Source organism: Sparus aurata, chromosome 15, assembly GCF_900880675.1.
Source record: "Sparus aurata chromosome 15, fSpaAur1.1, whole genome shotgun sequence".
In the NCBI taxonomy this organism is placed as follows: Eukaryota; Metazoa; Chordata; class Actinopteri; order Spariformes; family Sparidae; genus Sparus; species Sparus aurata.
Window position 1 is genome coordinate 1,700,721 of NC_044201.1, and position 26,525 is coordinate 1,727,245.

At 43.2% G+C, this 26,525-nt stretch overlaps 1 protein-coding gene and 1 long non-coding RNA gene across 7 annotated transcripts in view; one reads left to right on the forward strand and one right to left on the reverse strand.

The window, feature by feature from the left end:
- eno4 (enolase 4) overlaps window positions 1–26,525 on the forward strand; it is an 84,760-nt gene that overhangs the window by 57,470 nt on the left and 765 nt on the right. Inside the window, exons 4-12 of one of the 6 annotated variants that reach the window (XM_030440844.1) lie at window positions 6,674–6,810; window positions 8,708–8,877; window positions 8,967–9,095; window positions 9,346–9,414; window positions 10,101–10,265; window positions 10,437–10,562; window positions 20,535–20,730; window positions 24,830–24,891; window positions 26,320–26,437. In XM_030440844.1, coding sequence (XP_030296704.1) covers window positions 6,674–6,810; window positions 8,708–8,877; window positions 8,967–9,095; window positions 9,346–9,414; window positions 10,101–10,265; window positions 10,437–10,562; window positions 20,535–20,730; window positions 24,830–24,891; window positions 26,320–26,437 — 1,172 coding nt within the window. The remainder of the gene's footprint in view (window positions 1–6,673; window positions 6,811–8,707; window positions 8,878–8,966; window positions 9,096–9,345; window positions 9,415–10,100; window positions 10,266–10,436; window positions 10,563–20,534; window positions 20,731–24,829; window positions 24,892–26,319; window positions 26,438–26,525) is intronic. The other 5 variants (XM_030440845.1, XR_003986837.1, XM_030440842.1 and 2 more) reach the window with 5 other exon arrangements.
- LOC115596062 (uncharacterized) lies at window positions 13,308–14,046 on the reverse strand. The gene is made up of 2 exons (XR_003986839.1): window positions 13,989–14,046; window positions 13,308–13,513 (listed from the first exon to the last, which is right to left on the reverse strand). It is a non-coding gene; the product is annotated as an uncharacterized LOC115596062 (long non-coding RNA).

Sequence of the window (26,525 nt, forward strand, 5' to 3'; positions counted from 1 at the left end):
CACACTCAACAAGATGACAGGGTTCAGAGCCAAAATGTGTCCACGACTGACACATTAACAAACGCACTGGTGAAGTGGATTCTCGGTGGCCCATTCTGGAATGTACTATACTAAGTGCTGTTTTTTATTTTAAAAACAAATGTGTTTAAGACAGAGAAATTTTACAAAAAGTCCTGAAAAAGCTTGAATATAGCTAACTTGAATTAAAGTTTGTGCCTTGTGAACAATGCAATCATAATGTTCTTTATTCATATTGCACTTTATGTTAACACTCAGTGATGAAAATAACACGATTTTGTTGTTTAAGCTCATTTATGTGTGTATTCATTGATACAGTCATATACCAAAATCCATTTAAATTGAATAATGTTGCTTCTTGTGTCATATATTGATATGCAATTAATTGTGATTAATTAATTACAAAGCCTCTAATTAATTAGATACATTTTTTTGATTGAGTATATATACTGTATATACATATATGCATGCTGCTGGAAATTGTCTGACTTGACCACATCTTTTTGTCTCTGCCCTCTGCTGCTGCTGCTCTGATCTCGTCTGCTTTCCAGAAATCTTTTCCAACCGCATTTCAGTTGTTCATATGAGAGTGTTTCAGTAGTGTGTATGAGAGCATTTCAGTAGTGTGTATGAGAGCGTTTCAGTAGTGTGTATGAGAGCGTTCCAGTAGTGTGTGTGAGAGCGTTCCAGTAGTGTGGGTGAGAGCGTTTCAGTAGTGTGTGTGAGAGCATTTTAGTAGTGTGTATGAGAGCGTTTCAGTAGTGTGTATAAGAGCGTTTTAGTAGTGTGTGTGAGAGCGTTTCAGTAGTGTGTATGAGAGTGTTTCACTCACTTGTATGTATGAGAGTGTTTCAGTAGTGTGCATAAGAGCATTTCACTTGTATCTGTAAGAGCTTTTTAGTAGTTTGTGTGAGTGAATAATTTTTCAGTTTTTTATGTGAGAGTGTTTCAGTAGTGTATGTAAGAGCATTTCACGTGTGTGTGAAAGGTAATTCTGAATAATGTCCCTGACGGCCCCTCATAGTTATAGGTATTTGTCATAAAACCAACAACAGGAAGTGTTCCCGACTGAAGGATTGGCAGAAGAGCTTGTGTTTGTCTCTTTTTTGAAATTTGTGTGCTGGTGTTAGCATGGAGTGTTTTATTTTGAAAAGTAACCTGTTGCCATATTGTTGTTTTGGTGCTTGACTTCCTGGCTGCTTAGTGCTAAATTGAGCTGAATTGCGGCGTCGTGCTCAAGCATCCACCAGAAATAGAAGTCCTGCATATTTGTGCCGGAGGGCTCCGAACTGCCGGAGCTGGGACGGAGCAGATACGCAGCGCAGCTGACCTGGCTGAAGTTAACACATAGACCAAAGTGAAACCTATCAGCTACGCTGGTGGGGCGAAGACATAAGGCAGCAGACATGTATCTGGTGGAATCTAGGAGTCAGGGCTTCTCTGGTGTTTGCACTGGATTAACCCTAACCCTAACCAGTTATTTCTGGGGTAGATAAAATGCCTGCATTTGACAGTCAGTAGTTCTACATCAGGAAAGCAGTAACTTGAGACCAGCTCCCCGTTGTTGCACCAGTTGTTGTTGGTGTATATGCAAACACAGCCGTCCCGGGATTTACTGGTGAGATACCTGCTCCTGTCTGACCGGAATGTTGTTAGCCGCTCTATGCTAACCACGTCACCCGGAATAGATGGTTTTAATCATGTTTCTGTGAGAATTATGGTGCAGCAGTCTCTCACCGTCTAGTTTGTTCTCCAAGGAACAGACATTTGAAAGCAGGATGGCGGGAAGTAGCGTTCTCTGCGGATTAGCCTTTAGCTTAGCTGTTAGCTTGACTTGACATCCCCGCTTCTGCTTACTATCACCGCTGGTTCAAGGCTCCACTGCTTTATAGGCCGCTGGATGTCGCCGGCATAGCAGTTTGATGCTGCATAGAAGGTTCAGAGTGGTCGCATCTACGAGTCTTCTTGGTTCACCTTCATCTAAAATTGCCTGAGGGTTGTATATTGTTTAGAAATAACTACGCTGCAGATTCACAGTTAAATTACATAAACCGGCTGGGTTATTAGTCATTAAATCTCCGGTGCGATTGCAAGCCATTGTAGCCACAGCTTCGTGGCTGAGACATAAACTATTAAACTAAAACTTTTACTCTTAAACACAAAAGGCAAGTCCACTTTAAGAAAAAATAATTGTTCATATACTTAAAACGGACGGAGCAACCTACCGTTCTTCAATCTGTTTGTCTGTGGTGGGTTGGGCTAATCCAAAATAGTGAAAACAAGGGGGGTGTTCTGAAGACACACTGTTACCTGTGAAACAGAGGTGCTCTGAAAACACCCCCATTAGCAGTTGGTACTGTCTTCCTGATGAAGTCAAATATGCCATATGCAGAACACATAGCATTGGGATGGAGAGGACCGGCTGTCTGTTTACGCACTGCCATAGCAGCATGTAATTAATACGCCAAAAATCGACCAATCAGAATTTTGGTCGAGCCAGAACGTATCGACCCAATAAATCGACCAGTCGACTAGGAGTTTACAGCCCTACAAATTTGATGTGAAATCAGTGACCTGATACTTGATGAATTGGGACAGTGCTTTGACTACAGCCTCAGCATTAATAGTATGTAACAGATATGTGGTTGGATATTGTGTACTTTGGCACATTACAGTAACAAATTAATCCCAGATTTTGTGTGCGGTAGGGATAGCTTTCCTCTCATCTAGAAAAAAGAAAAGAACTTGATACACATATCTTCCCAGAGAAATGGTCTCTCATTACCCACACCCACATGAACACTTTGAGCAACTTTTGCTGGAAGACTTACATGACGTTATTCCTAACCATGAAAATAACATCCAAATGTACTGGACTACAGCAATGCTGGAGGCACTGTGGGACCTTGATGGCAGACCACAGGTGTCTAGTAAGAAGGCAGTAACAAGACACTGGCTTCTAGGGGTGGGAAAAATAATCGATTCATAGATGAATCGCGATTCGGACGTGGATGATTCTGAATCGATTCACAAATGTCAAAAAACGATTTTCTACATGTTAATTGACAACGTAATGTTGACGGAACGCAAGAGGCGGAACTCAGAAGTGCAGCGCCCAGACAGTTGACGGCGTGCACACAACAAAAAACATGGGATGTGTCGTGAATGTCTGTACTCACAAACAACTCATGGGTGGAACGTCTGAGGCATTTGTTTACGCCGAGCGGCTCGAGAGCAGCGTGGAGACCGCTGTTGGTTGTTAGCTGTTAGCTGTTGGCTGTTAGCTGTTAGCTGTGGCGTTGAGTGTGCAGCGTCCAGGTTAACTTGCCACACCTGTAACTAACTATCGGGTATTTCTGTCATTCCGCCGTGCGTTCAAATGGTTACTTAAAGCCATCGTTCCCAGCCGCATACATCGTTATTAAGCTGAATCCAAGTCGATGTGAAAACTGTACACTGCCATACAGCCCGCACAGTATGTTGAAATCCAGCCCGAACTCAGCGTGAGGTCAGTCAGCTGTGGCAAAGTGTGAGACGTCCAGATCAACCTGTGATACAAACACCTGTATCAACCGCCGAACAGCTGCAGCTGTATTAATGTACTACATGTATGCTGCTACAGGAACACTTTTCTTTTCCTTTTGGTTCTTTGCAAAGCTGGATGTTTGCTAGCAAATGTAACCTTCCAGTTGACTTGCCACATTTCTTTCATTTGTTTTATTAATTAAATATATTGGAAGTAAATTAAGTATGGGTCATTAGAAATACTTTGCTTTGAAAGTACCAAGTAGTCACACAGAGAGAAAAAAGTAGAAAGTGATTAGCAGACTCGGATTTAATTAATACATTTTTTTAAATCGTGCATGGAAATGTACATAAAAAACTTGTTGCATCGAGATGCATCGAGAATCGATTCAGAATCAAATCGTTAGGTGCCAAGAGATTCCCACCCCTACTGGCTTCTTAAAGGACCTCCCACTCTTAAAGTCTGTGTAAAGCGGCAAAAAAATTGTGTTATGAGTTTGTCACACCAAAGAAACATGTATCATTGACCACTGAGCCAAATTTGAAAGATTAAAAAAATTGTTAAGTATATAAAATTAGGTCTCCAAATCATGGAAAAACAAGCACTTCTTTCTGCTGTGAAACGCTGGGGGCGTGTCAGTTAGAGGCGCTGGAACCACGCCCATGCGGCAGGGGCTACACGTCATGTTAATGACGTCGGTGTCTCCCCAGGTGTTCCCCAGGTGTTCCCCTTGTCTATCTAATCCCGCGGACAGTTTATAATCATATAGATGCTGTTATAACGTGTATTGATTGAGATCCTGACCCACTAAACATCCTGGAAAGTGACGGAGTGAAGTTTTTCGCGCTAAATTACATAATTATACATAATCACCATCAGTAAACAGGACGCTGTCTGACTCTGTCACTCCCGGGGACGGAGGCTGTTTTCTGGGGGACAGTTTCCTTAAGTCTCGGTCAGGAGGGCTGGCGGTCGCGGTGATTTATTTTCGTCAAACACTCGGTGAGTTAAACACTCTTGTGACAAGCGTGACAGACGCTGTTTTGTGAGCAGAAATGTGAGGAAGAGTCGGGAGGACAGGGAGGGGACGGACAGGAGGACAGACGCTTCTCCACATACAGCTGTGGGATTTGTTTTCCTCATATAAGTTGCTAAAGACAGTTATAGTTACTACGTTACTTTTGTTCGGTCATGTAACGTTGCTTTGTGGGACATTTCTCTGTATTTAGTTGAGTGAAGGACCTGTGCAGTTAGACTGTCAGACCGACACGCCCTCGCTCCGCGCCTCCGGATTATCCGTTCACACTGGGACGGCTCACCAATAATGCGGCCCTGATACTACCTCCACATACCGCCGGTGGGACCCGCCGTCAGCGGGACGGAGAGGGTCGGCTGCGGCGCGGCCACATCATGCCGGTGGGACCCGCCGTTAGCGGGACGGAGGGCCGGCTGCGGCGCGGCCACATCATGCCGGTGGGACCCGCCGTCAGCGGGACGGAGGGCCGGCTGCGGTGCAGCCACATCATGCCGGTGGGACCCGCCGTCAGCGGGACGGAGGGCCGGCTGTGGCGCGGCGGCCACATCATGCCGGTGGGACCCGCCGTCAGCGGGACGGAGGGCATGCTGCGGCGCGGCGGCCACATCATGCCGGTGGGACCCGCCGTTAGCGGGACGGCGCGGCCACATCATGCCGGTGGGACCCGCCGTCAGCAGGACGGAGAGTGTCAGCGGCGGTCAGCAGCGGTCACATCTCCTCGTCGGCGGGAGGAGAGGATGCAAGCCGGGGACGGAGTTGACCAGCGTCAATGGACTCCCCCGTTTCCTTACGTTTCATCCGAAGGAAACTTAAATAAGCTAACAGCGCAGTCACCCTGCACACTGTGGCATCCAGGAAAGATGCAGAGCGATGTGGAGGAGACATGGCTGGTTAGCTGACTGGTTGGCTGGTTAGCTAGCTGCAAACTATTGTAAGCAATGCAATCTGAAACTGGAGAGTGAGTGGGAGAACCGCTGAAGCCGATGCGCTGAACGTATTTATACCACTTCCGCAGCAGGGCGGGGTTTATGCAAATCAAATGGCCGCGTTACGTAACGCGGCCATGATTTGCATGATTTCTGACCCGCCCATTAAATCCTGAACACAGAAATGTTGAAAAACTGTTTGTGAGCCTAGCTCCAAAATTAAATTCTACATGGCCGAATGGCTTTTACATGTTTTAAGTAAACACCCGTTTAATTTGTTTAGAAGAAAATGACTGATTTTGGTTTACACGGACTTTAAACTATGGACAGATTGTAAACAACATATGGAATGTGTAAATTTTAACTTGAGATTGCAGAGGAAAAGGGGAGAAGTGTACTAGGCTAAATCGCTTCCATACTTGGTTAACAAGGAGCCTGACAACTTAAATTATGATTAAGGTAATTGTGAACCAGAAATGAATGTAAAAGAAAAATGTACATGTGTATTACCAACATCCTGTGTATATCTTCTGATTTGCGTGTTTTCTGTGTTCCAAAAATGAAACATAAAGTATGAAAGAAAAGAAAGGGGTGGGGAAAAGACTGAATCGGATTGATATTGGTATTGGCAGATATATAAAAATGCGATAGGAACATCTGACATAACAGTATGAACATCTGACATACCTGACCTTTCGGAGAAGCCATAAATGTTTGAAACCAGTGGTTTCGTCTTTAACAATGTGTTGCATTTTCAAAGCTGGTCATATTTATTATCTATTGTGTAAGTAACTTATGATGTCAAATACATGTAATGAAGTAGAAAATACAACATTCTCTCTGGAAAGAAAGTATCAAGAAGCATAATATTGAAATAATGAAGTACAAGTACAAACTTTGCAAAATGAAATTAACATTTTTGAGATATCAATACTTGTGACCTTGTGTAACCACAAATTGAGTCAATATTCATGAAATATAGTTTTTTGAAAACTAAGAATTAAGTGAGTTGCAGTCCTCTTTGAACCAAAAATTGCATTTTTCAATACACATTGATTTTGTTTAGTGGTGGATCTTGACCTTCCTAATATGGCAACCACTCAGACCCAAATCATTATATATCTATGGTTTTCATTATCTAAAATGTTCCGCATCATAATTTTGCAGCAATTTCTTCATGGCCTGCTACCTGAAGGAGAAAGACATCAGAAACAAGGAGGAGAGTCGTTCACCCAGTGAGCCTGAGGTTGTGCTTCCTTCTCCAACACATGTGCAGTCTAAAGACCAGAAATGTGGTGATAAAGGTAGGATAGTGAATAGTCATGCAACAGTACTGCTAAATGTTTGTCATCATTGAACTACAGCTGTAAAATCTGCACTCTTTCTAATTTGAGTTCTTTGACAACAGATGGTACTGATGCTGTAATTGAGTTAGTCTCTAGAGATTTAAATGTAAAAACAAAATTGTTTCAGAGAAATCATCAAGCAGAATGTCACCTGATGCTACAGGATAGTTATGTTTTAAAACTGTGGCATTTTATGGCATGGAACAATGGACTCTATTTGAATCTTTGAGGCTACATAGATACTTTACTTAGTTTTGGTTTTGTGGTATTTGTTGATATGATACATTTATTTTTATGTTGCAAATAAACCACAACACTATACTTTCTCTTTAAGATTTACAACCAAAAAGTGCCATTCAGTATATTTTCATGACTGTGCCAACAAGTTCAATGCATGTCTTCAAAACACTGACAGTGAGATATGAAAATGCATTAAAGGGCTCTTACACCATCCCAACACCATCTCAACAAATAATAAATACACTGGACTTTTGCTCTCTCTCAATTGGATATTCTGACTTTGTGGCAAGCCTGGCTATAAGATGAGGCCATAAGATGAGACTGTTGTTCACTCATGATGGACTAATATGGACACATGTGCAGACACACATGTAATCTGTATGTACTGTCTAGAGCTTGAATTCAGCTCTGTATGCTACTGCTGTAATATGTTTTGTCAAAGGTCATAACAAAAGAAAAAAAGAGAAGAAAAGAAAAAAGTAAATTGCAAAAGACAAGAAAAGATCAGGATGAAGATTTTATCCTGTGGGTAATGGGGGCGGGACTTGATAAGCTTTGGCTTCTCCCGCTTTTCCCTTTCGGCCATGTGTGTTGTATTATTTGAACAATGATGAAATGTGATGCTTATGAATTGACATGCCCGAAATAAACAACATAAAACATAAAACATAATTTACAATATGCATGATTGTGACAGGTGCAAGAAGCCTTGATCTCTGAAACAATGTTATTGGACAACTTTTCACTCATTATTTGGCAGCATTCCATTGATTATGCACAGTGGAAGAAAAGTATGTCCTTTTGAATTAGTGTCTTTAGTTCACTTGTAATGCGTTGCTCTAGAAAAATGTCCTCATACGCAAACAGTATGGAGCCCCTCTAGGGTCACATAGTAGAAAAAAAAATGGATGTGGAAATCCTTGGGAACAGATTTGTAAACTGTGGAAATGGATTCACAATCTGTGCGCACAGTTTTTGCCCTCTTTTCATTGATAGGGTGCATGGTGTGCAAATCCGTTCCTATGGATTTCCACATCCAGTTAATGTTTTTACTATGTGACCCTCGAGGGGCTCCATAAAAGAGAGCCCAGAAATTGTATCAACACATGATGATTTCTTTTTCAGGTTCTTTATATCTTTTTCTATCCACCTGTCTCTCTCTCTCTTGTCATCTCTCTCTTTCTCTTTTAGTTTAATAAAGTTACTTTTCTATGCTACGCTGTACAATGTGCAGTCATTAGCACTTATCTTAAAGCAACTCTATAGTTTTTTGCTGCTGTGATGTCTCTGTTTCCCTGCATGCGATCAACAATGCAAATTTTACACCAAAATGTGTTGTGGTTAAATCACTGCTGATTGGAGCCCATACCTAATACTTGCTGCAGCCGATTCTGTACATTCCCTTTCAAGACAAAAGCCAGATGTTAGTGGGTGTGACTGGGTTTTTTGCTCAGTGTAAAAGGGGTATAAATCGTATCTTGTCCTGTTTTCTGATGCTCATTTTAAGTTGCTCTGTATAGGACATCAAATGAAAGCCAGAAATGTGAATCCAGATTTAGTTAGTAACTCTCTCTCTCTCTCTCTCTCTCTTTTTTTATTGTTGTTTACATGTCAGGCAAAAAGAACAACACTGCAGAGAAGCCACTTCCTTCAGCAGAGCCACCAGAACAAGTTCTACCTGGTAGCTTGGCCATTGGCTCAGTGTCTCTGGCTGTGGCCAAAACTGGGGCACAAGTACAGGGTATCCCTCTATATAAATATATAGCAGCTCTTAAGAACACAAAGGTAAACCACATAAGCACAAATGTGCTGTATATTCATACAAAACCTATACTTGGAGAAACTTGAATGATGGCTTAATCGATTTTATTCAGGCTCCGGCTCAGTTTCACATTCCCGTCCCCTTGGTAACTTTGCTGAGCTGTGGGAAGAATTCTCCTGGAAAACTGAGTTTACTGGAAGAAGTCATCCTGATCCCTAAAGCGGGACAACGAGTTAAACAAGTACTCACCGCTCTTCAGTCACTATAGGTGTAGTTGTTGAATAGCCTGTCTGTGTTTGGTCTTCTTCTCAGAGCTGGCTGTTGGTATAGACCTATTCACTGTATGAAGTTAGTGTCTATTGTGCAACTTCCTTTGCTTCATTTTTGTTGTAATGATGTTGTATATTCTTGGTATGGCACCTCAGTTCTTCTCTATTCAATTTTCACTATAGCGTTTATTAAATATACTGAACTGTGAACTTCTTCAACAGATCATCACAATGACCCTTGAGTTACAAAAGGAGATGATGAAAATAATAAACACTTCAACAAAAACTGGGGTGAGGGACACTGCTATTTATTCACTTTAAGAATAGGAACTGAGTTCACACAGGCTTTATGATAACACAGAATGTAAAAGGTGGAGGCAAGATTTGAGGCTTTTTCTGTTTGAGAGTTTTCCTAAAAGATTCATACAAAAAGGTGATTTGTATTCAATTTTGATAGTGTCATCTTTAAATTAACTCAGGTAAAGACGCTTGGATGCATGTTGAAATGCTTGTTAAAGCATTCAATACTTCTCCTATTTACCTTCTCTTTCACACACAGCATTTGTACTTTACACAGTGATGTCCTGCACTGTTCAATGACCCTCACCCTGACATTCATAATGTAAACAGTGATGAGAGTGAGTGGAAAACTCCTGTTTTCTATATATTGGTATCCACATATTTGTCATCAGTTATATGCTGACAGAAAACCTTTTTGTATAACATAATGCAGAAAAAGATGCTTAAGGGGTAAATGATTAATTTCAAAGTTAAGTCATTGTACGGATGTCATTTTGGACAACATAATTTGTTCATTATGTCTTTGTAACAAATGTTTGTAAACCACATTTCAGGTATCAGGTGATACTTTTAAACAATATGTCCAAACACCAGGCATGTGAAGATTATTGTAAGTTACAGCACTGGAGCTGGATATGTAAAGGCACAATACATAGATGTTGTGTGTTTGCTCTTAGGCCACCAAGGCCATTTTGTGTGACAATGGAGCACCAGCTGTGAGCTATGAGCGACCTGAGCAGCCTCTAGATCTGATCATTGAAGCCTGCACTAACTTGGGACTGTCGCTGGGTGAAGAGATCCATCTAGCAGTAAATTGTGCTGCCCCTGAACTAATGGACTATGTAAGTTATAGTTGCAGCTTCATGTGAGTCAAGGCTTTGGGATTATGTGTAGGAGTGCTCTTATAAATTAATTATACAGCCAAACAGGTCAGTTCACATGCAAATACAGTACAGGCACAGCTAATTGAGATAATAAGCAGTGAATTTTACTTATTTTCGTCTTCTCTTCAGTCTAAAGGAAAGTATGAGGTTGCAGCAGGAGCTTTGAAGTCTCCAGATGAATTAGTGGATATGTACCAAACCCTAATCAGCAAATACCCAGTAGTGGTGGCCTTAATCGACCCATTTAGGAGAGAGGTAAGTTCCGAACATATCATTCTTTCATCATGTCGTTTGTTTAGTGCTGATGTTAATCAGGTCTGATGTCAGTGGGAAAAGATTTAAATTAGATCTTACAACATTTAGCTGCCAGTATCTCCTCAAAATGTAGCTAGATTTTTTTTTTTTTTTCTCGCTTAATTACTGAAATATGTATCGCCCATGGTGGAATTACAGTCATCAGCATTGATGAAGAAAGTGTAGATTTTAGTTTAAGGGCAGTGGACTACATTTCGTCCAGAACAGCTAGACCACCTCAGGGAGGAAGACAAACATGCTAATCCAGTTGGTTAAGGCTGCTCCTGGCCAATGTCTGGTCACATGAAAAGAGAATGAGACTAAGGCTGTCCAAACAATGTGAAATCAGAGACTGCTGTGCCCAAAGAGATCTGTCTCCACCACAACATCTCTGATAAAGCTATTGCACTTGACACCTCAAAAGCACTTCTTGGCACACACCACACAGGCAGCCACAAAGCCACCCACGTCTTTAGGCCGTCAAGGCCACCAGAAGTGCTGGCAAAGGAACTGTGGCATCCATTGAGCTCTGGGATGGCAGATGAACTAGGAAGCATGACCCCACTGGAACCAGACCTCCACCAGCACGATTGGGCACTGTGGTGGACCAGTATGAGGGTCAGGGTGATTATGTGAGCCTCACAGACTGTGGCTTTGATCTCCCAGTTGGCAGCTCTGAGGAGACGGCACAATGGATTCCGGGTCAGCAGGAGGTGCGTTAGCTGAGAAGTGGCGAGAAAGGGCATTAGGTATTCTATTCCTGGAGTCAGGGGGAAAGAAGAGGATGTAATGATAATAACTAGCGACCAGCGGCCCTGGCGGGAATTAAGTCTTTTGACAGAACACAGGTAGACGAGGTTCTTATGATCTGCCCAAATGAGAAAATGCTCCAGGGTCCCCTCTAGCCAGGTTAGCCACTCCTGTGGCACCAAGACTATGGCAACAAGCTCTCTATTTTGTGCTGGGAGAGAATGGCCCCTACGCTGGAGTCCGAAGCGTCCACCTCCACCACAAACTGGCGGGTTGGGTCAGGATGTTGAAGGATGAGGGCATGAGTGAACAATACCTTCAGCTTCTTGAAGACTATGTCAGCACCGGGAGACCAATTAAAAAGGGAAACAGGGGAGGTATGTTTAGTGAGAGGAGCCGCTACTCAGCTGTAGTCACAGATGATTCGTTGGTAAAATTTGGCAAACTCCAGGAAACGTTGTAGCTGTGTCAGTGTGGAAGGTGTGGGCCACTCCTCTACGGACGAGATCTTGACGGGGTATGGATGAAGCCTCCAGGTAACACTGTCGCTGCCCACGGGAGCATTCAAGTCCCCCAGTAGAACAACGGAGTCCCCGTTTGGAGCACTCTCCAGTACCCCTCCCAGGGCCTCCAAGAAGGCCTGGTATTCTGCATTGCTTTTCGGCCCGTAAGCCGAAACAACAGTGGGAGACCTATCCCCGACCCGAAGGTGCAGGGAAACAACCCTCTCGTTCACCGGGGAAAACTCCAACACATGGCGGCTGAGCTGGGGAGCTATAAGCGAGCCCACACCAGCTCACCACCTCTCACCGCGGGCAACTGCAGCGTGGGAGAGAGTCCAGCCTCTCTCAAGGAGTTGGGTTCCAGAGCCCAGACTGTGCGTGGAAAGAGCCGCACTAGCTCAGGCTCTTTCCCCTCCAGCGAGGTGACATTCCATGTCCCCATGGCCAGAGTCACCGTCCGAGGATTGGGTCGTCGGGGCCCCCGCCCACGACCGTCACCCAAATCACAGAGCACCGGCCCCTTCTGAACCCTCCTGCGGGTGGTGAACCTACTGGAGGGCAGACCGATGTCACTCTTTTGAGTCCCGCGGGCTAAGACCCGGCCACCAGGCGCTCGCCTGCAAGCCCCAACCCCAGGCCTGGCTCCAGGGTGGGGCCCCGGTAACGCCATTCCAGGCGACGTGAACGACCTTGTTTTTATATCTGTCATCCAGATATAGGCATTGGAAATGATTAGCGAAAATCTATTCGATAGTCGATAGTGAGCTGCTGACTGTGAACCCTGGTTTAGAGAGAATGACTCACAGATGAAGTCATTCATTGTGGATTTCAAAATGGACTCTGAACTGAACTCAGTGTCCTAGAATTCCCCATTCTTCACACCTAGGTGCAAAATTCAGGTTTAAGCTACTATTGGTCAGGGTGAAAGACCCCTGATCTCCATTGTTCTCTCTCTCACTCAACGCATCTACTCCATCAACTTTGGATCTTCAAGGGCTCCTCTCCACCTCCCCCCACGGGGCTGCCTGCCTTCAAGATTCCTTCTTCTGGGCCCAACAAGCTGTGGAGAGCTGCAAGCTGCATTAGCAGTAGGCACAAAGAGCTCATCCTCAGTGCAGCGACACAAGGTCCTGCCAATCTGATGATCTGAGGAACACGAAGTGGGTTAGCACCAAGCTGCTATCTTTGCAAAGGAAAGGAGCGACCAACAAGAAGCAAGAACAACTTCGTTCAACATTGGAGCCCCAAACTTCCCCTGCAACCACCAGCACCTTCTCTTCAACGACTGATAGTGTGAACTGGGCTCAGATAGAATAGCATAGCACAGCTAAGCACAGGACTTTAAACTCTGGTTGATGTAATATGTTCAGTTTATGTGTTTGTTCACTGTTTTGATGTTATTGTGACTGTAACAGCTGGCTCAAGGCCATGACAAAACAACAGAGATGCACCGTTCAAAGGAATAACAAAATATGTTTATTTAAATCAATCATATGAATAAATCAAATAAGACAATAACATGAGGTGTGACAGTCAGTAGAATCTGTGGGATGTGCATGCAGTGAATATGGTGTGGATGAATGTTGTGTGGTGCATGAAAGAAAACCAAAAGAACCAGAACTTAAGGCTGCTGCGTCATCTGGGGAGACAGGCGTCTGTCTGCAAGGAAGACAGAGACACAATGAATGAGAACATGCTTATATACACCAAACCAGCTCACCGGCCCAGGTGTCCTCAGTTACCAGATTGCCAGGCTGGCCCAACCCACTGCCAACCAGCAAACTACTCCAGACCACACTGTCAAGCACCAACAGGGGTCGCCCCCCCCCCTTAAGACCGGGTCCCCAAAAGGAGCACGTAACAAAAAAAAAAAACACAAGGCATCATGACGAATACATAATACCATAAACTGTATTCACATACAAAACTACACATGATACATTTTCCTGAACTCACTTAACTCTACACATTTAACTCACAGGGGCAACGGGAAAGAGTATCCGCCATAATGTTGTCTTTGCCTTTATCGTTGGATAGCTCCTAATTAACTCCGCAAGCTCAGAGCGCTGAGACTCAGTCAAATGACTGAGCAGGCTCCCCAAATCACGCAGTGTCTCTAAGGTTCTTAGCCTACCACCAACCACAGGATCATCAGGTGCTCTGACCGCTACCTCCACGCCCGGCCCCAAGGCAGTAGACACCAAACCTGAAGACACAGAATATTCCATTAGTGCAGGGCTAACATTTGAACACTGAGACTCGGAGACAGACGTTACAGGAGCAACACGAGAATAAGGCTTCAATAAATTTACATGACAGAGACAGGATTTTTTTATCCGCTGCGGAGTGGCAATGAAATAATTTTGCTCAAAAACCTGCCGCTCCACAGTGTACGGGTCTGTGAATTTTGCCTGAAATGGAGAATTCAGAATTGGAGTCAGGAGCAAAACCTGATCCCCTGGACTGAACTGACATCGCTTGGCCCGACGATTGTACTGACTTTTACATTTTCAACTGGGCTACATTCAAATTCTCACGTGCCTACGGTGGCCGGGAGGTGCAAACCAAAATTACAAAATGTGAAACACTTTTACGAGGCTTGAGACAAATTTACATTACATATAACATCAACCGGAAAGGGAATGTTTCAACTCCGGGGTTGAACCGGAAGTGATAACCTGGCAGCGGGTTGTTGTTGTTGTTGATGGAGTTCATGGTGAGCTCAAGATGGACAGCCATCGAGTGAGGTTTTGCCCGTTTTGTGGACAACATATGAGCCGTTTAACGCGGTTTTGTTCTTTGTGTGGTCGGTCTGTAGAGTTTTTAAGGGGCATGGACCAGATCGACAGACCAGATATGCTGCAGCAGTGCATAAAATATTTTAATGAGGGACACTCGTACGTTGTAATCGTGGACATGATGTAATGTTTACACGGTGTTCACATCAGGAGTAGAGGAGTAATCCTTTCTGCGATATAACCCGGCTCCATTCAGTTTGCTTTTCAGAGACCTCAAGCTGATGTGAACACCGTGTAAACATGACATCATGTCTACGATTACAGCGTACGAGTGTCCCTCATTAAAATATGTTTTGCACTGCTACAGCATATCTGGTCCATCGATCTAACCCGCAAGCAGCACTGAAGTGCTCAAATTACGTTAAAGCACACCCTCGAGGGTAATATTGCGATTATACAACTAATACCAACACAAATAAAATGTATAATCAAAATATATCCATGTTGATGGACAATTTGCTCTCAAATTTTAAAGGTTTTTGCGAGTGTGCGTCGCGTTTCCATGGAAACACATGGGGTCTGACTAATAACTGAAACAAAATCAGTCACGTCAGTTGACTCATATGTGTAATGGAACGTAGTTTACCACTCCATCAAATAATCCAACCCTTAGTAACGACCTAGCAACAGAAAGGATTTTCTAGTCCCAGAAGAGTGAAGTCTGAACTGACGTTCATGTTTTATCGCGATCTCGGAATTTCCCAAACTAAATCAATACTGCACAGATAAACAGAAAAGGCTTATTTTTATTGCCCAAGTTAAAACAAAGATGTTGATTTTTTTTTCTTTAATATTTTTTATAAAACGTTTTCACCGCAGCCAGAATAGTGTCTCTCACACTGAAGGGAAAGTAAATAATAGCCGGGGCATTTATTTGTTTCAATCACTTAACAGACAAGGCGTTTATTTGGGACCAGGGGGCAATTTGGGACAGGCGTTTAATTCCTTCCTCTCAAAAATCCGGGATGAAAATGTCACAAACTTCGCCAGCTTCTCGGTGAATTCTCCGGCATCCTGCTGGGCAATAGTTGTCTTCTGCAACTGAAGTTGTTGCGGCGGAGGAAACAATTCAGCCGACCAGCACTCGCAGATAATTCCTCATCTGTGCTGTCACTCACGGTGGCGTACATTTGTTTCTCCATCGCCCTGATCATTTTGTGGGACACTCTCTCGTGGCGTGCCTGTTTGCTGATAACTAATTCCCGCATGTTTATCTCAGGCTCCTCACTAGCCTTCTTCCTCCCTCCAGCAGGCAGCCTGGCCCTGTTGCTGTCCTCCTCGGACAGCTCCGTTTTTTTTTTTATCGCCAATCTCTCACTCTCTTGGGGTCGACAGAGAAGTGTCTAGCAGCTGCTTCTCCCGACTTTTCCTCTGCATATTTTATGGCAGAAAGTTTGAATTTCAAGCCGTATTTTTTTTTTCTTTGCTCCAGCTGACTATGTTGCCATGGAGATGGATACACTATTGCCACTGACTTGGCGGAGTAATATTTTGAGTAATGAGTCAGGCGTGCTGTCATGCTGATTATTGGATTTGAGCACGGTCAAAATGTCTTGTTGACCAATCAGATTGCTTGGTCGGAACTACTTGTTGTATAATTCCGGTTCAACCCCGGAGTTGGTACATTCCCTTTCCGGTTGATGTTATTTGTAAATTTGTTTTGGGACTTGTAAAAGTGTTTCACCACTTGTAAATTTTTCTCGGCATTTGTAAAAGTGTTTTGTATCATGTAAATTTGTTTTCTGAAATGTAAATTTGTTTTCTGAAATGTAAATTTGTTTCGGTAATGTAATTTTGTTTTATGATATGTAAAAATGTTTGCCAAAATCTAAATTTGTCTCAAGCTTCGTAAAAGTGTTTCACATTTTGTAATTTTGGTTTGCACCTCCCGGCCACCGTATGTGCCCACTCAACAGCTGTAAACAAGCGATGCCAAAACCCATTTACGTAATCGATCAAATTTGTCGGTGGATCAACCTCAGCCAAATCATCCCGAAGGATTGCAAGTGGACCGTGCACTGTATGACCAAAAACGAGATAGTTTGGACTGAATCCGGTGCTCTCCTGCACGACCTCCCGTGCTGACAACATCAGCCAAGGCAGGCCCTCTTCCCAATCCCCCCCAAGCTCAACACAATAAGAGCGCAGCAGTGATTTTAGCGTTTGGTGAAAACGCTCCAACACCCCCTGGCTCTGCGCATGGTACGCTGACGCACGGTTGTGCTTCACCTTGAGCTGCTTAAGGACCTGTGAGAAAATATGAGTTGTGAAGTTAGAACCTTGGTCGCTTTGAATTACTCTGGGAATACCAAAAACAGAGATAAACTGTGATAAGGCTTTCACAATCGACCTGGCGGTAACAGAGTGCAACGGATATGCCTCCGGGTACCGCGTAGTTTGGCACATCACCATCAACAAATACAGGCAGCCAGATTTTGACGGAGGCAACAGTCCCACACAGTCATTGACCAAATGCTCGAACAGCTGAATAACGGGATGGGATAAAGCAGCGCTGGCTTGATCGACTGACTCAGCTTACTAGTGAGTTGACAGGTATGGCACGACTTAATATACCTGGAAACATAACTCTTTAACTTGGGCCAAAAACAATACCGCAAAACACAATCATAGGTTTTCCTCACTCCTAAATTACCCGAGTCGTCATGCGCGATTTTCAAAACCATGTGCCGAAACTTCTCCGGTACAACAACCTGGAACACCAGCTCCCCGACAAATTCACCCTCACGTGGCACCCATTTCCGCACCAGCAAGCCCTTTTGGAAAAAATAGCCATGCGCAACTTCCCGCACCTGGTCTCCAGGAAGAATACCGGCCAACAGAGCGGACAGAGTCGGGTCAGCCTGCTGACTTTTAACCCACTCCTCCCGAGACACAGACAGAGGCAGATCGGGTAAAGGCACCACAAACTCACATTCCCCGTTACTCCCACTTTCACATGAGTCTGGAGAAGCTACAGTGCGGCCCTGAGTGTGCGTCACAGCGCAAACAGGGAAAACCACTGGAAACCTCCGGCCACTGTCATCCCACGCCCCAGCCGACAACGGTCTAGCAGTAACCAGAGGAGGAGGAGGTACATTAGCCCATACAGCACAACCAGGCAGGTCGTTTCCCAAAATCATCTCCACACCATCCACAGGCAATGCGTGGCACACTCCCACTGCAACAGTGCCCTGAAATAGCTCACAGTCAAGCACCATGTTATGCCGTGGCACAGGAACCAGCCCCATCTCCATCCTACGCATCACAATGTAATCCCCACTTTGGCATAACTTACACAGTCAGTTGCACTTAATGCAGAGTATGCCTCCTTGGCCCTACCCGTAAGCACACACTGTAGCATCAGAGTCCGGTCCACATCTGGCCACCCTCGCGCATCGCAACATCAATTCCCTTTGCTGCTCAAACATTAAGTTTGACACCGGCACGGAGCCCGGCGCACCAGCCGAACTGACAGGTAGCGAAGCCATTTCCGACGCAGGTTCTCCCTTCCCCAAGACACCTCGCTCTACTAACGCGGACAAGATAACACACTTAATCTCATCCTTTCGCTTTTTGTCTGCAACCTTAATTTCATAATGATCAACTATTTGCAATAACTGCTCCTTAGTACAGCTACTCACAAACACCTCTGAAGGCGCAGCAACAAACTCTGACACGGAAGCCATAATAAATCAAAACCACCGGACCGAACAGAATGCACAGATTTAACCACCCACAAGACGCACACATGAGGCGAAACTGGCCCCACGAGTAATCCCCCTAACCAAAAGCTAAATAAACTCACTCCTAGTCTTCGTGTGGGTGTGCGGCGGGTATTTACGCACTAAAACCCATGAGGCTTTGAGAAGCAACCTAAATAGGCCACCCCACAAACTCCTCCGGACGTGCTCCTGAGACTGCTGCCCAAGGACAGCCGACACTAACCGCGTCGCCACCACTTTAAACAAGGTCTGGATCATATTATTTATCATAATTAATAATTATCCCAAATAATCATGAATAAATATTGATAGCCAAATTTAACCTAAATTTCCCTTTTATTGTTGCATAAATCGCTTCATTTGAGGAGTAACTGGTAGGTTGTAGGTTGAAAACGTGAGCACTGAAGCAAAACCAAATGACGCTAAATGTAATTGTAATATTCTGTCGCTTCTGTGACAAACACATTTCCCCGTCTGCTGGACATTAAAGGATTTCGGATTCGGATTCGGATTCTAAATCTCCAGAGTAATGTTTTGGTGGGGGAACAAAAGATTGTTTGGCTGGGGGAGAAGAGGTTTGGGCAGAGTTCGTAATGGGAGGATTACTCACAGCTGCAGACGTAGTTGAGGATCACCTCCAAAGAGCAGGTTGACTTGATGACCAATCTGGAAAACGTTGGAGTTTAGGGTCTGGAGTGATTCCATGACCCCCTGAAGCACCCGCTCATGCCTTCCCACGAAGGCACCTTATGTATTAAGTGCCCGGTGGATGGCAGTCAGATCCGCTAGGTCCATATTTTGATGATTCTGTTACATATGGCCCCCAAAGCCTACAATGAGATTGGAAGTAGGTTATAAGGTAATTTATTGATTTAAAATCGGTTTAAAAGGAGAAGGGGTAGAGAATTGCAGGCAGAGTGACTTTGTACCTTTTAGCTTAATGTGGATTTTGGTCTGATAAGATATGATAACACATAAGATATGTTTGATCCATAATGTGAAGTGTAGTGGTTTGTTGTTCCTTACAAGGTCAGGATTGTTCCATGAGAGAGTGTTTGTTGGGTGAGGTTGTGGTGTTGGTTATATGGGGAAATTTCCAGTGGACTGTCAGAATTGATCATTCTTCGTGAGTGTGTGATAGCTTTAAAGTTGAAGTGAAGTAAGTAAATGTGATGCTATTTTATATTTTTAGTACTTTATGACATCTCTGTGGCTCTCAGCCGAAAGCCCTTTGGTTCCTTAGATATAAGTCTTTTAAACTCCTATGCCCATCGAGAAAGTACCTTCCCCAACCCTCACATCCGATGGCCTTATCTGCTTCAGCCCTCTCTCCTCTGAAGATGTTCTCACACTAGTGATGTCTAACCGTGCCACCACCTGTTCTCTGGACCAGATTCCCTACCCCCTTCTCCAAAATATCTCTCACAACATCCTGCCAATCCTCACCACTCTGATTAACTCCTCCCTCACTTCAGGCATTATTCCAGCTCCTTTCAAGACAAAGTTTCATGTTGTGTCGAGCCTTCCTAGTGTTTTAAAAATAGTGATAGTGCCTCTCTTTCGTCGTAATTATGCTTTTACACAAAAGGTTTGATTCACAAAAAAAGCCTGGGTTGCATTTTGGCGAGAGTTTCACTTAAAAGCTCCCCCCTCCACCCCACATCATGAAAAAACCATACCTTTGTCCTCTGAGGGTTTTTCTTCTTCTACTTTCCTCTATTTTATCTTTTGTGAACCAGATGAGTAGGTTTGTTTTGATGCCATGCTGTGAATGACCGGTACTGGCGGCTCAGCGCAACTTGCCTCGCCTTGTTTATTAGTACTGGTCGTCATAGCAATGCGGCACAGTAGAGACCAGATCTGATCAATCAGCAGGCATGCGTATCGCCTTGGCTCACTTGGAACCTCAGCAGAGGTGCTGAAAAAAAGTGCCAGGTACTTTTCACACCTTTTCCGTCAGGTCAGTCCTCAGATATTGAGGCCGGACTTGCAACTTGAGGGGGCCCCCTAGTGTTGCGGGGGCCCTATGCAGCCGCATAGTCCGCATTTAGCAAGAATGTATATGCATAGATGTATGTGTTTATTTGCAGATGCATGGTCATTTGTACCATTATTCTTTGTCTGAATATATATCCTTATCTTGTTTATGTGCTCTGTAAGGACAAACACCAGTGGGAGAAGCTGAGTAATGGGATTGGAGACTCATGTTCGCTGCTTTCTGACATCACCTACAAGTCAAAGGCCCAACCCCTTCCGGGAGTCAGAGGTCACGTCTTAAAATACATCAATGAGACAACAGTCAGTGATTTGATCCACATCACATCACAGCACCACGGTAACAGAACCACTGAGGCGGGTGAGGGAAAGAGGAACAGAATCAATGCTGGTTGAAAAGATCAGTTGTTTGTTGGAAAAATACAATTAACCTCAACTCCCACAGGACATACAACGTATAAAAAGCACATTTGCAGCTTCAAGCTTTTAAGTTTGACTCAAACCATCACCAGGAGCAGGCATGGCTCTCATTGTTTGAGTTTGTGGTTTTGTTATTTATTATTTATTATATTTTGTTATTTGTGAACAGTAGTTTTCCCAGTAAACACACAGACCTATTTGGCTCATGCAGTCCCTCCTGACAAGTCAGCCACTGCTCTTCTTGGGTTATACTCTTGCGCTGAAGTCTCTCTTTGCTGACAGTGTATATCTGGGCAAGAGAGAGGCTGCACATCCTGTTGACACTGCACCTGTCTACTTGCCCAGGGTCACAGCTGCAAGCCGTAGAGGTCAGTGTATTTCAAAGAAATTTACAAATGGCAGTCTGCTGTTTCGCCACCACCAGCAATGCACCAGTGTAGAGCCAACAGGCAGCTATAAACGAGCCCTTCGTCTGATAAAGTCATGGCCTGAATCCTTAACACATCAACACGTCAACATGAAGTGGAATTAGTTTATGGGTGAAATACAAAATAGTTAATAAATAAATTGATGTAAAATCAATTTAATATGTAATATACTCTATGTACATTATTTTGCCTACTTTGTAAGATGTGCTGAAAAATACATGACATATGAAGTAGTTCAATCAAGCATTGACGTATTTTATTATGTTTAATACGGAACACTTCTGTTTCTAATGTGTATGACCTACCAGGAGCTCCATAAAAATCAATTGTAGTGCTCAGTTATTCTGCACAGGTCACTGCTCAGCACTGTACTGGTTTTACTAAAACTACTGCTTCCTGGTAATATAAAGTGCCACTCTAGTGTATTTTAGCATTTTTATGATATTTTATATTCCCTTCCTGACACTGTTGATTAGCAATGTTGATTAAGGACTCAAAGACTAGGTTCGGTACCTCAAGCCTGAGTACTGTATGCCATTGAGAGCTACTGTGACCATACAAATTAAAACATTTTTGAGAAGAATGAGGATGAGCTAAAAGTCAACATAGTCTGGGCAGACACCCTTACGTTAGCTCTGACAAGCAACTGCTGGAATGAAAGTTAACTTTACAACAACTTGTAACTTTATCAGTCAACTGTGCTACTTTCTCGAGCATTGCCCTATAGCAACAAAGCCAAGACTAGAGGTCTAGTTATATAGGCTACTATGCTCCTCATCAGGGCCTCTCAGTCTGGCACATGTCAGAAACCTTGCTTAGATGCTTACACACTGCGTCGGAGCTCTTGAGTCAATGGAGTGCCAGAGAGAGTCTCCTATATTTAATGTTGTCTACAGCGTTTTATATTCTTAATAATTAACCAGTTAGTTACAAATTTCGTGGGTGTCAGGTTGTCAACTAAAATTAACCAAAACTAATATTCCCTCATGCTATCATGCTGATCTTGCGACAGCAATCTGTTAGCCATGGTAATGGATTATGTCTGACCACTAACCACACCCTGATTCTCTGTTTGAGATACCACCTCCCCAACCTCTTCCTGCATTCAACCAGTCGTGTGCAGTTTCAGCACATTTTTCAATAACTGTTTGTGGTCTGGCAGTGTGAGACGTTATCTGAGAGTCAGTTCTTGAGACATTTGTTCTTTGAGCAGACAGTGAAATGCATGTTATTCTTGCTTTTACTGACTCCAATAAAGCTGTTGAAGCAAGGGTAACTTAAGCTGCATTTAGCTATAATCAACTTAAGGGGGATGCCTTCATATATTCAAGAAGACCTTGTGAGTGATAGATACTTTACCTTGCCTTTTGGGATCACCGATGTTCATTCCCTCTCCTCTCCATGCTGGCCTGAGCGCTGCTGTGCATACCAGAAATAAGCTTTTATTTTCAAGTACACTTGTCACAAGAAATTCAAAGTCAGTTCTCACTGCTGTCGTTCATCAAAGCGCGTCAACAGAGTAAAACAGTGGTAATTTTCAGCATTTGTAGACAGCGGATCAATTTTAAATATGTAAGGTAGCAGCTTTCCAATTCGAAATCCAATTTAATTTATAAAGAACACTTAAAGCAACAACAGTTGGCCAAAGGGTTGAACAGTCAGACATCCTAAAAAAAAAAACTGCACAATAAAACACAAAGACCCTAAGAACAAGAAAGATGACCGTCATGCTGAATCAAAAGCCCAGGAATAAAAATGTGGTTGAGACAGGAATTAAATACAGGCAGTGTAGTGGCCAGCCGAACATGTAGAGGCAACTTGTACCAGAGTTTGGCAGCTGCAGCTATAAAGGCTTGATCTCCCCTGTGCTTCAACCTTGACCTGGGGACAACCAACAGCAACTGATCAGAGGTCTGAGTGACCTTGATGAAACAAGTGGTTGTAAAAGGTCAGAGAGCCAGGCTGGAACTCGCCCAATCAATGATTTGACATTTGAAATCAATCTGAAAGCGCACAGGGAGCCAGTGAAATTATGCCAGTAATGGTGATGTGTGCTCTGGCTTTCGTTTTGCTGTTGAAAGACAAGCTGCAACATTCTGGTCCAACTGCAAGCGTGAAGCTTGACTAGCACCAACATCAAGGACATTACAGTAGTCAAGTCAGGTGGCAATAAAAGCATGAATAACCCTTTCAAAATCACTAAATGATAAAAAGGACTTGATCTTAGATAAAAGCGACAGCTGGAAAAAGCTTGATTTATTCATTGAGTTTATCTGTTTGTCATATGTAAAGACACGCCCATGTTTTTTACAGTAGCTTTTACATATGGTTCCAGTGAACACAGGTCAATATGAGGGGCCAACAGGCACCACTGGATCCAAATAGCAGCACCTCTAGTTTTACTCTTATTAAACTTCAACACCATCCAAGCTTTAATCTCCTTCATACAGTCAAATAATAGTTTTAAAGAGTTGCATCATTCCATTTCAAAGGTAGGTAAATGTGAGTTTTGTTCGCATAACAATGGAAGTAAATGCCAAATTTTCTTAAAATTGACCCTAAGGGGAGCATGGAAATGGAAAAAAGGATTGGCCCTAGAATCAAAACCCGAGGGACTCCACAAGGGTGAGGTGCTGAGGAGAATGCAGAGTCACAAAGGCTGACAGAAAAACCTCTGTCAGACAAGTAGGACCTGAACCACTCCAAAACCACACCTTTAATGACTTCACTGACTTTCTTTTTCCATTTCGATCTATTCTCCATTTCTCACTCTATCATACAAGGCTCCTCTAACTCTCTATGAATGTCTACATCACCTGCTCCTACGTCAACTCCTTTTCATGCTTGGTATCATGACCTTGGGGTGGTGAAGGTCAGCGTCCAGGAAGCTCCTATCTCTTGTCACCTCTCAGTGACTTTACACAAAGTAGAACAACTTTTATCTACTTTTTTTTGCAGATTATACATTTGACTCACTAACTGTATAGTATTTAGGCTGCTCATTTAAAAACATAAAGTCTTGATCAATAAAGGCTTCTATGATTCTTCTTCAAGTGGGGTGGCACCCTAGTGCCCCCTATTGATAAGCCACCACTGACTATATGGAAGTCCTGGGAGGCAAGTGAAAAAATAAATTCTGGATATCCATTTTCTACTTCTGATAAAAATTGTCTTTTGTGTTCATGACTCAAGGCTTCCTGCACAAAGTGTCACTCTGCCCCCCGTGCTTAGATTATGAAAAATAATTACTTACTAAAGGTCCTGCAAATTTAAAGAGCATTACACCACAAAAATTAAAACAGCATAAGCAGCATTTGAGATAATCATTTTTAAAATTATTTTGATATTTCTTTTCCGCCAGAAACATCTGGAAGACCAAATCAAAACAGTGCTGGCTAACTGTGGGCAGCCCTTATTAAGAGCAAAAGGTTATACATTTTGAGGAATCTCTCAAAGAGAGGAACAGGGTTGACTTCATTTTCTGATCTAACACTGTATCCATAGATTATTAGTATCAAAAGCCAACCTCTTTTTCATCTATGAAATATTGTTTCTTTGGTGAATTGCTATCCGTGCTAATTGTGTGTCTCTCTCCATGTGTTGACCTGCCAGCTTCAGTGTTACTGGGAACAACATGCAGAGAGCCCTGCAGTGATTGTTCTTTGTCAGATATTGTAAGTGTTATTCCCTCACTGTCATTTAGCATTTCCAGCTTCATGTCATTTTTCTGATCAGTGAACAGCTGTACACCTCTTCATCACATTCTGATTGAACATCAGTAGCAGCCATCTGCAGTAATTATGTGTGCTTAAAACATTTCTTTTTGCCACTGCTTTTAACTGAAGCAATTCAAGTCTTTGAACTGCATTATGACTCTGACTCTACAGTCTTGTTTCTTTTAAAGCTTCTCTATTTTAGCCTACTTGTTTTGATGTTTGTTTCTTAATGTTTTTACTGGTCTTAAAATGCTATTTGTTTTTTTTAATGCAATTTTTAATGTCTTTTAAATGACATTTTGTATGTCTTTTAATGTAATTTGTGTGTGCCTGTAAAGCACTTTGAGTTGCCTTGTGTCTGAATTGTGCTACACAAATAAACTTGCCTTGCCTTGCCTTGCCTTGCTCTGACTCTCAAACTACAAGGGCCGACCAAGTGCAACGTGCTGCAACTTTAGAAAACACATGCACATACACAAAACATGAGCAAATTAAAAAAAATCATTTTCATTCATTTGACAGCAGGACTGAGAGTTTCTGTTTAGAGGACCATTAAACCTTAGAACAGTTTAACATGTACTGATGTATATTGACTAAATGTCACCATCAGCCACACAACATGTATTGTGTTAACAGAATAAGGTCCTGATCCTTGCAGTCCATGGAGAGTGCTCCCCCTAGAGGCCTGGAGCACCTCTGTTGTGTTGACTGGATAGGTAGCGTTTCTCTGTTGCATTTAATTTTGGGGGTTGTGTGTTTCTAACCTTTCTGTAATTGCACATTTTTGCTATTGTCTGTGTTTTGGGCTGTTGCAGCGCTTTTCTGTATTTGGTTGTGTTGTGTGAATGTCGGTTGTTTCCTAAATGCTGCACTTGTGATGTAAAATTGATGAGGATTTTTTCTCAATTTGCTCCTGTTTTGTCTGTTGTATGTCTGTAGACGCAGGGCCAAACTCCTCTTCCACTGTAATTCTTGAAGCAAAAACATAAAAATGTCATTGGTCCTAACTCCCCATTGTGAATATGCTTCTCTTAGTCTTCAATGAGAGTAAACTGAATAGCTACTAATTGATTAAAGCAATATCAATACTTTAAACTAGTCTCTACCCAAATGTGTGAGAAACTATGTGTTTAAGATTTAAGTTTAAGCTGCCTTCATCTCTACACATATCCCTATCCCCTCCAGCATTATCAACTGTGATTGGACCTAACTTATTGCTCCTACCCGCCTTCTGTTTCAACATGACTAAATACAGAACAAACTCATCAGTGTTACCTACAGACAGTGTCTTTGTTTCTGTTTCCCTCCCCTTGGTGGCATCACACCCCTTCTTCCTGAGCACCAGTTTCTCTCTCACAGTGTGCTGCTCTTCTTCCCCTCCCTCAGGCTGTGGGTCTGGGCCTGGACTATGTCAAACTGGGAGGTCTGAGCAGTGCTGAGAGGATAACTAAATATAACCGTCTGAGTTCTATAGAGGAAGAACTGGCCCAACAGGGTATCCTGGGTAGGGTTTTGTATACTCCTCCCTTGTCTTTTTTTCTTTCTTTTTTTGCCAGACAGAGAAAAAGGAGGCCAGACAAAGCCAGTAAGAA